At 35.1% G+C, this 19475-nt stretch overlaps 1 protein-coding gene across 1 annotated transcript in view; it reads right to left on the bottom strand.

Moving 5' to 3' along the window:
* Positions 1–19475, bottom strand: part of MDGA2 (MAM domain containing glycosylphosphatidylinositol anchor 2) — an 822856-nt gene that overhangs the window by 96840 nt on the left and 706541 nt on the right. The window contains exon 9 of the mRNA XM_060004614.1: positions 16030–16299. Within this exon, the coding sequence (XP_059860597.1) occupies positions 16030–16299 (270 nt within the window). The remainder of the gene's footprint in view (positions 1–16029; positions 16300–19475) is intronic.

Below are 19475 nucleotides of genomic sequence, written 5' to 3'. Positions count from 1 at the left end.
GCCTAAGAAATGCTGCTAGAAAATCAAATCACTGAAGTAACTAGCAACCATTTATTCATAAACTCAATTGCTAATTCTTATATGGCCCAGAAATGCTATATGCATTCCCCTCAAATATACATGGATACTTATGAGTCAAGATATGGAATAACCAAAATCTCTGCTTATTTACTAGGGCCCACAGTTCTATAAGACTTCAAAACTTTTCCTTTCCTTTTTCTAGGAATCCTCAAAAGACGTCTCACATATAATTCAAAAGCCAGTCATTTTAGGCTTTCCTGCCCTTTCTTTCTTATTCCAGCTTCCATCAAAGGGACAGTCAGAGAAATTCTCCCTTGAGGTTGTGTACAGTGTGGGGAAATTTTATGTAAATCTGAACTATGTAACAGAAACAGTATATGAAAAACATACCAGTGTTCAAATTTGAAATAGAATATGCCCAAACAAGGGAAAAAACCCACAGACAATGCAATATTAGAGTTTCAATTTATTTTTGTTCAATTTGGATTTTTCTTTTCATATAGCATGTATATGTCTATAGATATACAACTTCTCATAAAATTCTCATGAAATGCTTTCCTCTGGGGTCTTCCTCTTCGTAAGCCTGCTTGCAGTGTTTTACCTGTACACAGAAAATATTTTAATTGTGACATTAGGAGAAAGCTTAATCAAGGGAATAAAACAGTTCTTTTTGGCTTAAAGAAGAATTGATGCTTGATCTCTCCTAGACAAAAATAAGATTATTAAAGGCACTTATGTGGTTAATTTTTGTTATTTGCCCGGCACCATGCTAACCACTTGCATACATTGTGTTTCTTAATATTCACAATCCCCTGCAGGATGAGAATATTCTTACCATTTTCCTTTTGTGAAAGATGAAAGTGAAGATTAGCGATCTTAAACAAATTACCCTATAGTAAGCAACTGTGGAGTAACAAAGCTGCATTCTGAATCCACATCGGAAGCCCTTTTTATTCTAACACCCAACGTCTTTGGATAGGGTTGCTCTCTACCGCGCGTGACTGGCTAAAGGGGTGAAAAGGGCTGAAATCCAGGCTCTGTTTCTGTTGCAACCACTTGTGCCCTGGTATGGGAGTTACAACTGCTTGAAGAAAGGGGCACCTTTTTCCTGATTCGCACACAAAGACTGTATAGGCTGGTGGATTTCCTGATAAGATGCTACTCCCAGTAATCTAACAAGGATCCCTACTTCCCTACTCTGCCCATTGTGAGTATGGAAACTTAAACTACAATTTACCCTTGGGACTCAACCAGATTTGCCATATTATATCGTTATCTGAAAGTATTATCAAGTCAGGAATTTATAAAGATAAGGATTGACTAAATCTCTAGAATGAGAACTACATGTACTTGTTAAGCATTTAACTCAGAAATAATGAATATATAATAAGCTGCAAATAATTCAGTCTTTCCTAAAGCTTTACGTTCCCTAAAAACTGAAAAGTTCCAAAGTGTCTAAAAGCCTTGGGTTCCTTTGAAGGACCTCTGGTTGGGGGGTGTGCATGGAGGGGGAATGGCTGGATGAACTGACCCAGCAGCGCTCAGGCCGAGAGGACTGACTGTTCAATGGTGTACTTAGGAAGCACATTAACTTCCTGGCAAGCACCGCTGCCACACATGTGGGTGGTCCACTGCTGAATATGAATGCGTGGAATATCATTGAGGCAGGGAGTAAGAGGTGTTCAAGTGAGTTGGAGAGGAGCCCAGAAGGTATGCTGTTTATCTTCTAGGGACATTTATTTTCTCCAAAACATATAACTTGAATTAATAAAGTGGATTTAGATGTGAATAAAGGAAACCAGTCATTGAAACTGAATAACTGTGACTCTCTAAGAATAACCCAAAGATCTGTGAATATGACTCCTAGAGCAAGAAAAAGATTAAAGCACAAATAACTGTTCTTATAGTATTGCTAAGAAGCACTGGTCTGGATCTGATTGCAAAGCAAGTATCTGCCTGCAGTTAGATGCTGAGGCTACTAGCAACTGTCATTTTGATCAGTGCTTTAGAAATAGACAAAGTTCATTAGAACGATGAAAGAAAGTGATTTCTTAAGTAATGCTTACATAAGTAATGCAAAATTATAAAACTTTGGTTATATCCTCTGGTCTGAAATTCAAAAATAATTTATAAAAAGAAAACCTCTATCAACTTTCTCAACTTACTGCTATGTCACAAAATATCCCTTGAGAAAAGACAATGTATCAGGTTGTGGGCAATTATCTGTGGAATGTCTCACCTGACTATCTTAAGTCTGGTTTCTGGCATGTCTTTGGAACAAGTTTTGCACTGTTCTCATCCATTAATCATCCCTTCAGGGTGATGGACAAAGGCCAAGTGCTTAAATAGACACTTGGAGGTTTGGGATATGGCTTTGATTCCACTGAACTAAAAAGTCCTTTGATTCTTTCACAGATTGATTTTATTACCACCCAATATCTACTGAAAAAATCCAACTGTACTAAGTGCTAAACAGACTCTTAAGAGTAGAAATACTAAACATATAATATTCACATACATATGTGTGGACTTCTACATTTGGGTTTCTTTGCTTTATTCTTTTCTGATGTCAGAGAATATTATAAAAATTCTTTTCTCTCAGGAGAAACAGTGATTTCGAACCATTTCTTATCCTCTAAAAACTGGATCTAATGCTTGCCCAAAATAATATAAGGAAGCTGTGAGCAATAGTTTTGGAATACTGTGTCCTACCCTGTTATGCTGATATCTCTGTCTTCCCTTTATTCTACCCAGCAGTGATGGTCTTGCTTACAAAATGGTAATTCTCCAAAACCTGATTCATATCCTTCTGATTTCACTTGTATACGTGACCTTTGTTACCAATATATTGGGTCATTCAATATTCTTAATATAACAGTCACTATCTCTTAAAGTAAGAGATACAGCTGGGCAAAGTTGTTATCTTGGGGAGGGGAACTACTGTGAAGATAACCAGTTTACTGTCTCCTCCTAAAGGAAAGTAATTTAGAGGTTAGGGGAGGAAAAAGGAAAAAACGATTCTCGAGGAACAACCAAATGTTTAAAAAATTAACACAATGTGGATTAGAAAAAGTATATACATGACAATAGTAAATCGAACAATGCCATTCATATTATGAAACACCTCCTATTCCCAACCCTATCTTATTTGGCAAATATCATCCACTCTTCAATAATACTTGAGGTATAATTTACATACAATAAAATGAACACATTTTAAGTGCAGATTTCACTGAGTCTAGAAAAATATATATTACTATGTAGTCACCAATCAAGATATAGGAGATTTCTATCACTGCAGAAAGTTACCTGCTACTCCTTTGTAATCAATCAACTCCACCTTCAGCCCCAGCCAAAGAATATAATTTCTATTACTAAAGATTAGCTTTGCATGTTCAGGAAATTAATATAAATGGAATCATAAAGTATGCACTTTCTGTGGCTAGTTGTGTTTATTCAATATAATTGTTTTTGAAATCCATCCATTCATGTATTGTATCAGTAGTTCTCTCCACTTCTATGACTGAGTAAAATTCCACTGCATGAGTAGATTAGATCACAAGTTGTTTATTCAGCCACCTGTTGATGAATATTTGGGTTGTTTCTAGTCAGACACTATTACAAATAAAGCTGCCATTAAAGTTTGTGTATAAATCTCTGTATAGACATACACATTTTCATTTCTGTTGAATAATCATCTAGGAGTGGAATTGCTGGATCACTTGGTAAATAAATATTTAAGTTTTTGAGAGACTTACAAGCCATTTTCAAAACAGAAATCCCATTCTACACTCCCAGCAAGAATGTGTGATAATTTCAGTGACTATATATCCTCACCTACATTTGCTGTTGTCAGCCTTTTTAACTTTTGTCATTATAATGTGTGTGTAGTTCTAACTTGTTGTGTTTTAAATTTCATTTCTCTGATAACAAATGATGGCTACCAGTTTTAATACAAATACTGGTCAATTGTATGCTATTTTGTGCAATGTATATTCAAGTCTCTTGCCAATTTTATTTGGACCGTTTGTCTTATTATTGAATTTTAAGGATTATATACTCTGGATACAAACACTTTGTCACAAACATGTATTTCAAATTCTTTTTTCAGCCTGTGGCTTGCTTTCTCCTTTTTCCCTTTTTTTTTTGTTTCTTTAGACCAATAATTTTTTTAAAAAAAAATTTATTGGAATATAGTTGATTTACAATGTTGTATTAGTTTCAGGTGTACAGCAAAGTGAATCAGTGATACACATACATATATCCACTCTGTTTAAGATTCTTTTCCCACGTAGGTCATTGAAGAGTATTGAGTAGAGTTCCCTGTGCTACACAGTAGTACATATATACAGTAGAATATTACTCAGCCATACAAAAGGACAAAATAATGCTATTTGCAGCAACATGGATGGACCTAGAGATTGTCATACTGAGTGAAGTAAGTCAGACAGAGAAAGACAAATGTCATATGATATTGCTTATATGTGGAAGCTTTTTCCTTTTTTAATGAGGTCTTTTGAGGAGCAGGAAGACTGCAGTTTTAATTATGCTTGTATTATTATTATTTGTATTAGTTTTAAATGACTGGTGATTTTTGGGGTTTACTTTCTATTCCAAATTTGCCTAGATTTTCTCCTGAGTTTTCTCCTAGAATTTTACAGTTTTAATTTTTTATATTTACATCTACAATCAATTTTAAATTAATCTTGTGCGTAATGTGAGGTATTATTTAAGGTTTATTTTTTTAATATGAATATCCAGTTGTTCTAGCACAATTTATTCAGAAGACTATCATTTCTTAATGGATTATGCTGGTGACTTTGAAAAACTCATTTGACCATATGTGTATCATCTCTGTGACCTTAGAGGTCTATTCCTGGATCTTTTATCCTGTTTCAATGAACCATGTGTTTATATTTATACAAAAACCACACTATCTTGATTACTGTGACTTTACAGTAAGACTTGGAACAGGGTAGTGTGAGTCCTCCAACTTTGTTCTTTTTCCCCTTGCACATAGGTCTAGCTATTGTTAAGCCTTAGCTTTCCAAATAAAATCTAGAGTCAGCTCTTCAATTTCTATAGAAACAAAACCAAAAACAACCATGCTGGGTATTTTGTTGGGATTGCAGTGAATCTGTAGATCAATTCGGAGACAATAAGTATGAAACCAATATTAATTCTTCCAAAATATGAACTTGGTATATTTCTCTATTTATTTCGGTTCATATCCCTCAGCAATTTTTAAATATTTTTCAGTGTACGTCTTGTGCATATTTTATTAAATTTATTTACACTTTGATCTGGAAATGGTATTTTTTACCCTTCAGTTTCAAATTTTTGTAGCTATTATACAGAAATATGATTGATTTTACATACTAATTTCATACCCTATGCTATGCTAAATTATCTTAATTCAAGTATATTTTCTCATAGATAATTTAGCATTGTCTTCAAAAACAACGACATAATCTGTGACTAGAAATAACTTTGTTTCTTCCTTTCTGATTTTTATGCATGTTATTTACTTTCCTTGTGTTATTGTAGTGGTAAGGACCTGCAGTACAATATTTGTGACTAATGAGAGTGGGTATTTTTGTTTTGCTCCCAATTTTAGAAGGAAAATGTTTGATCAGCATATTATCTTGGTGAGTATTCCATGTGCACATGTAACAATATGTAGTTTACAACTTTGGGTATGATAATCTACAAATATCAATTAATTTAGTTTGCTTGTAGTATGGTCCAGATCTTCTCAAACATTAGTGATTTTCTGGGTACATATTCTATAAATTATTCATAGATGGATGTTAAAACCTTTAGTGTAATTATGAGTAGATTATTCCTCCTGGCACTTTATTTATGAATTTTGAAGCTCTATTATTAGGTGCACACATATTTATATCTATATAACCTTCCCTGTAAATTCCTCTTTTACTATTATTAAATGTCCCTCTTTAACTCTTAAAATTTTCTGTCTTGAAGTCTATTTTGTCTAGCAATAATATAGTCATGTCAGCTTTCTTATGTGCTCTTTGCATGTTATGTATTGCTCCATCCTGTCCTTTCAGCTTCTTTGTGTCTTTGTATTTAACATGTGTTTCTTGTAGATAGCAGTGTCTATCTTGTAGATAGCTTGCTTTTTGTTGTTTTTCTAAAATTCCAGTCCAGGGCTTCCCTGGTGGCGCAGTGGTTGAGGGTCTGCCTGCCAATGCAGGGGACACGGGTTCATGCCCCGGTCCAGGAAGAACCCACATGCAGCGGAGCGGCTAGGCCCATGAACCATGGCCGCTGAGCCTGCGCGTCCGGAGCCTGTGCTCCGCAACGGGAGAGGGCCACAACAGCAAGAGGCCCGCGTACCGCAAAAAACAAAACAAAACAAAAATCCAGTCCAGTGATTTCTGACAACTGAAGTGTTAAGTTCATTTACATTTCATGTCATTATTAATATAATTGGGTTAAAGTCTATCATCTTGCTCATTGTTTTCATTGTCCCTTCAGTGTTTTTGTTGTTGTTATTCACTTGTTATCTTTTCCTCTGATATTTCGAGTAAATTCAAATGTATTTTAGTTTCTTCAATGCACCACTTTTTTTTTGATATTTATTTAAACATCCTTATTGGAGTATACTTGCTTTACAGTGGTGTGTTAGTTTCTGCTTTATAACAAAGTGAATCAGCTATACAAATATAGATATCCCCAGATCTCTTCCCTCTTGTGTCTTCCTCTCTCCCACCCTCCATATCCCACCCCTCTAGGCGGTCACAAAGCACTGAGCTGATCTCCCTGTGCTATGTGGCTGCTTCCCACTAGCTATCTATTTTACATTTGGTAGTATATATAAGTCCATGCCACTCTCTCACTTTGTCCCAGCTTACCTTTCCCTCTCCCCATGTCCTCAAGTCCATTCTCCAGTAGGTCTGTGTCATTATTCCTGTCCTGCCCCTAGGTTCTTCATAACCAGTTTTTTTTTTTTTTTAGATTCCATATACATGTGTTAGGATACGGTATTTGTTTTTCTCTTTCTGACTTACTTCACTGTGTATGACAGACTCTAGGTCCATCCACCTCACTACAAATAACTCAATTTTGTTTCTTTTTATGGCTGAGTAATATTCCATTGTATATATGTGCCACATCTTCTTTATCCATTCATCTGTCAATGGACACTTAGGTTGTTTCCATGTCCTGGCGATTGTAAATAGTGCTGCCATCATCCAAAAATCCACAAACAATAAATGCTGGAGAGGGTGTGGAGAAGAGGGAACCCTCTTGCACGTTGGTGGGAATGTAAATTGATACAGCCACTATGGAGAACAGTATGGAGGTTCCTTAAAAAACTAAAAATAGAGCTACTATATGACCCAGCAATCCCACTACTGGGCATATACCCTGAAAAAACCATAATTCAAAAAGAGTCATGTACCACAATGTTCACTGCAGCAATGCACCACTTTTTAAAAAAACTTTTTAGAAGTTTCTGTATGGCAAAAACTATGCAACTTTAACTTATTCTATTTAGAGTCAATATTGTATCACTTAATATATCACACTTCACATTTCATGCTTCTCTGAGGTCCCTATTTGCTTCTCAGTTCCTACTTCACAAATGTTATAAATTTAGAAAAATACAACTCAAATTAATCCCATCATTTGTGTTATTGCTGTAACATTTTGGTTCGTGATATGTTATAAACCCTAACTTATAATGTTATTATTTTTGCTTCAAACCAAGGATTGAGAGACTTTTCCTCAAAGGGCTAGATGTAAATATTGCGTTGGCCCAAAAGTTCGTTTGGGTTTTTCAGTAACATCTTATGGAAAAATCTGAATGAACTTTTGGGCCAACCCAATATTTTAGGTTTATGAGCCATATGGTTGCTGTTACAACTACTCATCTCTCCTGTTGTAGCATGAATGGAGCCATAGACAATACATAAGCAAGTGAAGACAGCTATGTTGCAATTAACCTTTATCTATAAAAACTGTTGGTTGGTGCCCAAGCTGTAATTTGCTGACCATTGTTTGCACAGCTGTTTACTAGGGAAATTATAAAAAAATTTATCTTTACCCACCTATTTACTGGATCTGATCATCTTCACTCCATTTTTTCCCCATGTTTATTGAGGTATAATTGGTATACAAAAAAAGTGAATATAATTAATATAATACAATTTGGTAAATTTAGACATATGTATACCTCCTGTTACTATCACCACAATCTAGGTAATAAATATATCCATCACCTCCAAAAGTTTCCTTGTGTTCATGTGTGGGTGTGTAGGTGTGTATGTTAAGAGCCCAGAAATAAACTCACTCATATATGGTCAACTGATCTTCTTCAAAGGTACCGAGAATATACAACAGAGAAAAGATAGTCTCTTTAAAAAATGATGTTGAAAAAACTAGATATCCACATTTAAGACAATGAAATTCGACACGTGTCTTTTACCATACACAAAATTTAACTCATAATGGGTTAAAGATTTGAATATAAGATCTGAAAACATAAAACTCACAGAAGAAAACATAGGAGAAAAGATTCTTTATTTCTTTATGTAGATCCTGGTTTCCACTGAAAACTTTTCCCTTTAATATGAAGAATATGTTTTGGCATATTTTGTAGTACAGTTTTACTGACTACTAATTCTCCAGCTTTCATTTTCCAGAAAAATATATTTGTTTGACCCTATTTTAAAGCACATTTTCACTGGAAATAAAATTATTAACTGACAGTATTTTAAAGATGTTTAAAGATTTAAAGATGTGTCATTGTCTTCTAGCTCACATTGCTTCTAATGAGAAGGTAACTGTCATGCATATCATCACAATATCATTTTTATTCTGGCTGCTTTGAAAACTTTCTGTCTTTGGTTTTCTGCAATTGGATTATGATGTGCCTAGGTGTGGTTTTATTTGTATTTTTTCTTGGTTTGTGTTCCATGATATGATTGGATCTGTGGGTTTGAAAAACTTTTATTTTCTTTTTTGTCCCATTCTCCTTCTTTTCTAGAACGTCTGGAAATTCAATTGCAATTATTTTAGGCCATTTTTCATTATCCTCCAGGTCCTTAGGTCTCTTTTCTTTAGTCTTCAATCTTTTTTCTACCTAGCAGATTGTCTCAGCTCTTTCAATTTGTCTTCAATTTCACTGACCCTTCTACCTTTTCCAATATGTTGTTCATTCCATTTAGGTAATTTTTTCATTCCAGTTATTATACCGTTTTAGTTATAGTTGTTTGCATTTGGTTATTTTTTAAAGGATTTTTTCCCGCTGCTGAAATTTCTTATGCATTTGCTCATAAATACTGCATTTATCTTTAAATCTTTGAACATATTTTCCTTTAATACTTTGAAATTATTATAATAGCTAGGTTGTGCTATATCCAACATCTGGGCCATCTCAGGGTTAGTTTCTAAAAGACCACTGTTACTCTCTCTTTTTTTAAGTTTATTTTTTTAATTTATATTATTTATTTTTGCCTGCATTAGGTATTTTTTGCTGCACATGGGCTTTCTCTAGTTGCAGTGAGCAGGGGCTACTCTTCGTTGCGGTGCATGGGCTTCTCATTTCGGTGGCTTCTCTTGTTGCGGAACATGGGCTCTAGGCTTATGGGCTTCAGTAGTTGTGGCACACGAGCTCAGTAATTGTGGCTCTCGGGCTCTAGAGCGCATGCTCAGTAGTTGTGGCGCATGGGCTTAGCTGCTCTGCAGCACATGGGATCTTCCCAGACCAGGGCTTGAACCCATGTCCCCTGCATTGGCAGGAGGATTCTTAACCACTGCACCATCAGGGAAGTCCCATGACCACTGTTATTCTTGACTAAGGGTAACACTTTCCTATTTTCCTTGCATGTCAGGTAATTTTTATTATTTATTGAGCATTGTTAGTAATTATCACTACATTATTACACTGTAATGTGTAATACATATTATATAATATATTATAGATAACTGGACTATGCTCTCTTCCTCTAAAGAGTGTCGATGTTTATTCTAGTAGGTAATTCAGCTACCTGCTAATCACTTCAAATTTTTGTATTCTGCCTTTTTACATTTTATCAGGGTGAGATGTATGGAGAACATAGAGACTTGCTCTTACAAATTGGTGGAACTCTACTTCCAAATTCTACCTCCCCATGAATCTTATCGGGGCTTGGTGTTAGCCTTTGTTTGGGAGAATCTAGAATAAGTCTTTATTTTCAAGCAAGGCCCTGACTCCTAAGGCTTAATCATTCTGATATCTCAGCAGGATGTTCGGAATTTTAAGAAGGTATATCCTACTTTGCTAAGTTGAAAATTCTAGCTTTCTCCATCACTGTTTGAACTCTACTGTCACTTTTCTGCTCTGAACCTGATATAGAAGAGTGTGCTAAGCCTCAACAGTTTCACCTTATCTATGCATCCCAATCTTCAGGTAAGGACTAGGATGGAATCAACACAAACTCCTATAAGCCTTCCTCTAATCAGCCCTTTCTGTTCCATCTCTAAAATATTGCATAAATTAGATTCAATATTAAAGTAAATATTTTGGTAAAAGTTTTGCTAAGTGATAGTATTATTTCCTTAATTAATATTTACATTTTTATTTCTACTTTTTTAGGTTCAGCATGGATTCATCTACATTTTATCTAGCTTAATTATCCAAAAATTCCTTTAGAACCACTAATAAAAGAGTTACTGAGGGCTTCCCTGGTGGCGCAGTGGTTGAGAGTCCGCCTGCCGATGCAGGGGACACGGGTTCGTGCCCCGGTCCGGGAAGATCCCACATGCCACGGAGCGGCTGGGCCCGTGAGCCATGGCCGCTGAGCTTGTGCGTCCGGAGCCTGTGCTCCGCAACGGGAGAGGCCACAACAGTGAGAGGCCCGCGTACCGCAAAAAAAAAAAAAAAAAAAAAAAAAAAGAGTTACTGAGGTGTGTCAAAAAGAGCTTGAATTTACAGTCAGAAGATACACATTTTACTTTTGGTTTCCTTAGCCTCTATTAGCTTACCTTTCATACAAGGGTGATATTGCTTCTTTTACACACATAGCAGAATTGTTTGAATGAAAAGAATACAAGTGGAATCACTTCGTACACCATAGAATACATCAAGAGTTCTTAGGACATATAATGCATTTTCTGCTCTATAGTTTTAACATAACTGTAATTCATAATGCTGGCTGAAACACTGGGATCCATTAGTCTACCTGTTATCATCATAAGTAAAATTCTAATAAATGTAACAGAATTTTGGCTCTGAAAAATATTTGACGTTGAAATTTTTTGCCTTTTAGAGTTATCACAGGGAATTTTTTTTTTTTTTTTTTTTTTTTTTGCGGTACGCAGGCCTCTCACTGTTGTGGCCTCTCACGTTGCGGAGCACAGGCTCCGGATGCGCAGGCTCAGAGGCCATGGCTCACGGGCCTAGCCACTCCACGGCATGTGGGATCTTCCCAGACTGGGGCACGAACCCGTGTCCCCTGCATCGGCAGGCGGACTCCCAACCACTGTGCCACCAGGGAAGCCCTATCACAGGGAATTTTATTAGATATTTTTCCATTAGTTCATTTGCTCTTACTTCTGATAGTTCTAATGGTTTTTCTACAATGTTATGCTGTTCATGTTTAGACATTCATAACAAACAAGTAACCAGCTGAATAGCACAAACGTATGCATTACCAGAGAATAAAATACATTTTCTATCTGGTTACTACATAACTCAATCTGACTTTAGAAAACAAGAATAAAACGTTGTGATTTGGAGTCAAATTTGACTTGGTTGTTATTTCATCCTTTTCATTCTTTAGAACTAAGTAATGTTAGAGTAATCCAACAGCCTGTCTTAAGCATATCACAGTTCTCAGTCATCCTCAATTTCTTTACATTCATTGAGTGATAGCATGTACTCCCTTTCATAAAAATGTCTCACTCTTGCTTAATTTGTTCTCTAGGATCTGTCTAATTTTGGTTATGTGTCTGATCTGCTGGTGCTGAATATGGAGAAAAGAGTAGTTCCAAAATGTCAATCTGAATGTTGTAATATATCAAAAGAAAAGTAGAGGATGCACAATCCCAGTACAAATACTTCCAAATTAGAGGTGAAAGCAACAGTCACAGGCAAATTTTTGTTTGTAAAACCCTATTTGCCATGTTTATTGAAAGGGATTAAACTATGAGGAATTTCTTTAACTATTGCCATAGATAAAACAGTTTCATATGTAGGTTGTATTTAAAAGTACTCCTAGCAGTAGGTAATGTTGATACATGTGGCAGACTGAACCTAAGGTGACTCCAGTGATTTCTACCTCTGTTATTAATGTCTTTGTGTATAATTCTCTCCCATGGAGGGTGGGAAAAAGCTGTGATGAGATGTTCCTTCAGTAATTAGGTTATGTTACATAAGATTCCATCTTAACAGACTAGAGCTAGAGACTCTTCCTCATGGCTTGATGAATTAAGCAGCCACGTTGGAAAAGCACGTATGACAAGGAATTACAGGTGATCTCTAGGACCTGCAGAAATATTCTAAGACATGAGAGTGGCCTTCAGCCCAAAACCAGCAAAATGCTAGGGCCCTCTATCATGCAACCATAAGGACATTAAATCTTTCACTAACCTTACATGATCCAGGATAAGCTCCTTCTCTCAAAATCCTTAACTTAATCATGTATTGCCACATAGAGTGATATTCACAGGGTTTGGGGATTAGGACATGGATTTACCTTCTTGGGGGATACTATTCAGCCCACTACATATTTTCAACTTGAACTACTCTTTCACCCTCATTCTTTTCCCATTAAAAAATAATTTTCAGTAAGATTACTTCCATTTAATCATTCACTCTTGGCCATCCCTCTATCTAGTCCATCATCGCAGATTTACTGGTTTTCTTTTCTGGATCAAGCTGTGGGCTAGGATCTAACCTAGCATGTTATTCACTCATATCTGTAATGTAATGAATGTGCCTAGATGCTTTGAAGTCTTTAAAAACATTTTTTCCAAATGTTAATTTGGAGCATTTAAACCTGTGATAAAGTGAAATCCATGCCCAGTTGAGTGATCTGCTAAACAGTACAAAACTATTTATTAATATAGAAATACTTATGTCTATGTATTTATACATATATACTTGGAATTGCACATTTACAAGTGGACTTATTACAATAAATTAATATGTCACATTTATTTATAGAACTTGTAAAAATTCTCCCACAGAAAAATATGATAAATGGTGTTCGGGTTTCTGCCATAGTTCACAAAGGCTTAAAACACAAAAAAACTAGGCTTAATTTCACTATAACAATACTAGTAAATAAAATAAATGAAAATACACAGTATTTTGTAGTATTATAGCTAATATTCTCTAATATGGACAGTGCACAACAAGCTAGGTTGGTCACTCTTCCCAAAATACCTTTGCTTACTATCTTCTTTTCCTTTTCAGGAAAATAGTCTCACAGCCCCTCTGACTTCTTGGTAAACACAACCCCACTCTCCTACCTCCAAACACCCACACACATTGCATACTCATGATATAAATGAAGAAAACACGTCCGAACTTTTGAGCTTTCCTGGGAGCTAGAATACATATAGACTTGAGGGCTGCCATTGCCTTTTAGTTCAATTCTGTACATTTTGATGTGCAGTCAGATCAAGTCCACTTTCAGGACATTTAGGACAAGCAAGTGGAAGAGTTTAAATTCTTAAATTTGGTACAATAGTTATAACTTTGAAAATTTAAATGTTTCTTAGTTAATTTGGGCCTCAAGGGAAAAGAATTGTCTTCAAAGATCTGCTTTGTGGGTAAAGAACATATGCATAATAAATATATGAATCCTTGCATATATTATATTCTCTAGTTCTCTTCTGCATAGCTTCAAAGAGTTTTGAATTATGGGAAATTGATAAGGATTACTACTAATTCTGGTATGTTTTAGTAGAAAAGTAAATAGCCTTTCAAAGCTTCTTCCAGATGTCTGATTCTATGGAATCATTGATTTCCTTATATATTTTCCTGAATTATACTGTATTTGGAATTCAACCATTTCTTTTTCTCTTCTTCAAAACTTTATTAGGGGCTTCCCTGGTGGCGCAGTGGTTGAGAATCCGCCTGCCGATGCAGGGGACACGGGTTCGTGCCCCCGTCCGGGAGGATCCCACTGGTCGCGGAGCGGCTGGGCCCGTGAGTCATGGCCGCTGGGCCTGCGCGTCCAGAGCCTGTGCTCCACTACGGGAGAGGTCACAACAGTGAGAGGCCCGCGTACCGCAAAAAAAAAAAAAAAAAAAAAAAAAAAACCAAAACTTTATTAGATTTTATGTGGAGATCTTGAAACAATGAGGTTGACCTGGAGATCGAAAAATGCACACTGGAAACAAATTAATGCACGGGGCTGTTTCCTCTCCCCCTATGGGGCAACCACAACAGGTTTATTCCTTCCTGCAACTACTGAAATCTACTTACTGCACCCCATGGATCTGGAATGGGAGAATGGAGCTAGTGTTTATTCTGGTCTCAGCTTGTCTTCTAGTTCAAAAAATAGGATTTGGATCATATAATAGAGAACAAATGAAAATCTTGCAGAGGCAGCATGGTCTAAACCAGTCAAAGTTAGAAAACAGTGTCACCAGAGAAAATCAGAATGTGTATAAAGCCAAAAAGATTGAAGAAAGGGGTTTAGTTAATTTTATGGAGTATTTTTATTTTGGAGGGTTAATGAAAGAAAGTAAAGTGCTCCATTTGTACCAATATGTGAAAAACAATTGCCTTTGAAGGATTCTTATTGCTTGGGATAATAACATATAAATAAGGAATGAAAGTATATTATGCCATTTAAATTACCCCATAGAGTAATAGAGTACATTCTCTTACCCTTGTAAATATTCCTAGGAAGAAAAATTAAATCACCATGTAAGTAATTGTCCTAGGGATTTTTTATTTCATTTTAATAGTTTATTTTAAGTATCAAAGTAGAAAAACCTTAAGTTCAACTGAATGTTAATAAAAGGGATTGCAAAACCAAGAAGTGGCAAGATCCAGCAGAGAGGATGTCTTCATATTCTTTGGTTAGTCAATTGTATTTTATCCACCTAATATCCCATTTCAGGAAGCAAAAATGTCTCAAGGCAACCCATATTAGAGAGCTCTCTTATGAGTAAGAACTTATTAATAAGAATTTATATTACCAATGAACAAGATTTAATTAATTCTGAAACATTTTAATCATGATTTTTATGATTGCTTTCCAGATAACATACAATGTCCAGTTTCTTCTTTTAGTAGCATAAACACTATAACCGTTTCAACTAATTTTATCTAGAACAAAATAATAATGAAAAGGAGTATATCCTTTTAATGTATGCCTAAACCCTAGCTCAAAAATTACACAGATTTACTTTAGATTACCAAAATAATTTAAATAAACATGTATAATTTAATACAGATTTAATATTTCCTTAAATACATTAAAAGATAATGATATCAAAAATGATAATTCTCTCTAATTCATTATATACCAGATACAACTATATTGATTTCCCTTTGAATATCTGTGGTCCTATGGTAAGCCAGGGACAAAATGAAGATTCACCATACATTAAGAGGTAATAAATAAATAAACAAGAAAAAGAAAGAAATCACTCTCTACTATTAAAACCAGAACAGGTATTGGATTGCAAGGGATTTTAAACTTGCAAAAGAAAACATGTATTAATATTTGCAATTTGATCTAAATAAAGCTAGTTAAGGTTTGTCACTTTATTACTGAAACACTCAACATAACCAACCTCATCACCAACTCTATTTGAATTCACATAAACTTCTAATTTTATAGGTACATTAACTATCTTAACTACTAAAATAGACTTTCCTTGAAAATAAATGAGTAGAAGCTCTAAATATGAACAGTCAAGCTGTTCATGGTATGCTCCATGGATCTGCAAAATGCTTTCATTCTTATATTGACATAAGCCTAAACTCCCAAGATCTAAAAAAAAAAAAAAAAAAAAGCAAAATATTCAGCATCTTACCTGTAACAAGAAAGCTGCATCTCCCTGCTCCAGCTTCATTTATGATGCTACAATTATAAACCCCATAGTTTTCGTTGGAAAGACTCTTCACTGGGTACTCTGTGTATTCTTGAGAGTCAAATTGACCCATCCGTAATAATTTGTTTCCCAAGCGCCACTCATAGGTCAGCACCCGTATTGGATAGGCTCTCAGGACCCTGCAGCTCATAGTGACACTGCGGTCTTGTCCTTGCCGGATTTCCAGAAATGCTGGTTCCACAGCAGGAGGATCTGTAGAAAAGAGATATTAAAACAGATAAAATATGTGGTTTGCAATAAGCCAGGGGCTACTCTTACTGTGAGAAGCTATTTTCAAGAATACATCTAGCAACAGGGAAGGAATATTAAGAGGTGGGTGGAGAACATATTTAGACCTGGGAATTTCAGCTTGGGTAGGGAAACGTGATTCCCGAGTGTGGGCAATGAATAAGACTCATTGCTTTAAAAAATCATTTGCAGGTGAAACTAAGCAGAGTTTATTTTTTCTTTCTAGTTGCTTCCCAGAAAAAAATGTCGTAAGTATGTTTGGTTTATACTGTTAGCAAGCAAATGATGTTCTGGGTATAAAAGCAGAGTATCCACACTAGCATGAAATTCTGAAGCAGACGAAGCCATTGGTTCAAGTCAGTGAATTCTAATTATCCCATATGAGGCTCAGTCCTTGGGCTTCTGGATACCAATTATTTAATAAAATGGGTAACACAAGTATATAAATTTATTTTCTAAATTATTCAGTCAGAAAGAATTTGACTGCAAGTCATAATATTTATGCGTAAACCTTAAACAAACTTTGCAAATTATACCACAGGTGGATATGGATTTCAACCCACTGCAATGGCTCATTTATTTGGCTTAATTGTGAGTTTTTTTCCCCATACAATCAAAACTTGCTACATTAGGTACCTAATCTTTTTGTTTTTGATGGGAAGATTTCCAAAAGGTGTTACACATTTCTCTCATTAGGGTATGCAAAATATAGGTCTTTTCTTAATGATGACTCCCAACTGTCATAATAAATAACAATTATTTCCTGGGCTCTAATGATATGGTTCATGTATGGCACCCTCTTGAGTTGTGCAGTATAAAAGCTGTACAACTCCACCTGGAAGCCCTTCCTTCAGGATGCTAAAAGGTTTTAGGACTACCACACCAAACGTGCCATCTGATATTCTTTACATGTCATTCCATCTACTTTTTATAATATTGCTCTCCTTTCTCATAGCCAACATATTGACTGACCCTTCTTGCTTCTTTCCACAAATATGTTTAAGCTACCGTAAGAATTTTAATTTTATTCATAAATTCAATTTTTGAGCCCTCCTTATATAAGTGCTAAGAATAGAAAAAGAAATGAACAAGAAAAAAATCCTATCAGCATGTAGTTTATGCTCTAACGCAATAGACAGACATTTAAATAGCTAATTTAAAAAACTGAAGTACAAAAAACAATTGTAGGGTAGAAAGTGAAGAAGTGAATAACACTATGAGGATTGACCAGGCAAGGAATGTGATACTTGAATTGTATCTCCCAGGATATATAGGAAATGGTCAGGTGGGTGAATAGTAAGAGAGGACATCCCAGGTAGAGGGGTAAGTAGGTGCAAAGGTAAGGAGGAGACAGGGAGAACAGGGTGTTTAGGGAAGTATAAGTGAATAGCATAACTGATGCATAAAAGGTGCACGAAGGCTTGGGAAGAAATAAAGATGAAAAGAAAAGCAGAGGCTCTATCAAGGATCCTTGAATGTCATGTTATGGAGTTTGAATTTTATCCTGTTGGTACTGAGGGTCTTTAAAAAATTTTTAAATAAAGCCTTTATATGATTAAACCAATCTTTTAGAAGGCATACTGTGGCAGATAGGAGGAGCATGAACCTCAAAGAGAAGGCCTGAACTAAGGCAATGTCATGGGACCATAAATGATGCCTTAGACAAGAGGGGGATGAATGATGAAGACAGGGAAGAAAGGAGGGGTAGTTTGGAGTTTGGTGGACATGTTGAATTTGTGCACCCAAGTACTTCTTTATTTCCAAACATATGGTTATGTTTTATTTTTTCTTTGTTCTGATTTTGTGCTTAACTGAATCATATTCAGAGAAAACAATTCATATATATTAAATCAACTGAAATTTGTTAAAACTTGTTTTATCTCCCAGAATATGATCGATTTTTATCCTGTTTGTGCTTTCAAAGGAGTAGTCTGTAGTTTGGGGATGTGATGTGGATCTATTGGGTTAAGTCTGATAACTGTGTTGTCCATATCATTTATATAGTTGTTAGGGTTTTGTTTTTTTTTTTTGCCCCATTTATTCTACTTGGATTAACGTACAAGAAAGTGTTGAACTCTTCTAAAAGGGTAGAAGCTTTTAAAAATTTTCTTCTTGTAGTCCTGTCTCCTTTTTGCTCTACATAACTTGAGGCAATGCTATTCATTACATACAAATTTAAATCGCCTTTATGTTATTGATGATTTGAAACTTTTATCTTTGTGAGTTATCTCCTTTATCTCTATTAATGTTTTAACATTTAAAACTCTATTTTGTCTCATATTAATATAGTTACCTCGGCTTTCATTTAGTTAATATTTACATGTTATGTCTTTTCCATCCTTTTATACTTTCAGTAACCTTATATTTTACTAGCAACTCTTTTAAACAGCACATTGTTATATTCTATTTTTTCAAAAAAGTCAAACAATCTTTTTCTTCTACCCAGAGTACTTAGCACTTTAATCATTTCAGTTTAATATACTGATATATTTGGGTACAAGTGTTTCCTGTTATTTTATTCTTTCTGTTTGTTTTGTGATCTTTCTTTCCTTGTTTTCTTTGTATTAATGGATTATATCATTATTCTAACCCTTTTCCTGCTACTAGTTGGGAACTTAACTGCTCTGTTTCTATTACTTTATTGATTGTCTTAAAGCATGCAATATGCCTACTTAAGTTATCCCAAAACATCAATTAATACCTTTACCATCCTCTTAGACAAAATAATCTTAGAACACTTTGTTCCTTTTATTCCTGTTCTGACATATGTCATTGAGTCATGAACTTTAATTCCCTCATTTTTAAAAAATTTATTGGACATTATCATACTTTATACTTGCACTATTTTTTAAATTACCCAGATATATGTTAGCTTATTTGCCCTTAATTCCTTCTTTCATCACAGACCTACCAAATCTGTGAACACTTTCCTTTCACCTAAAGTACATCATATTGAATTATATTTAGTACACTTTATGATGTTGATTTTCAAAAAATATACATTTTACCTCATTCTTTTTTTTTTTTTAACATCTTCAGTGGAGTATAATTGCTTTACAATGGTGTGTTAGTTTCTGCTTTATAACAAAGTGAATCAGTTACACATATACATATGTCCCCATATGTCTTCCCTCTTGCGT

The sequence above is a fragment of the Delphinus delphis genome, chromosome 2, assembly GCF_949987515.2.
Source record: "Delphinus delphis chromosome 2, mDelDel1.2, whole genome shotgun sequence".
Taxonomy (NCBI): domain Eukaryota; kingdom Metazoa; phylum Chordata; class Mammalia; order Artiodactyla; family Delphinidae; genus Delphinus; species Delphinus delphis.
The sequence above is the reverse complement of the archived record's forward strand: the minus strand, read 5'-3'. Positions and strand labels throughout refer to the sequence as shown.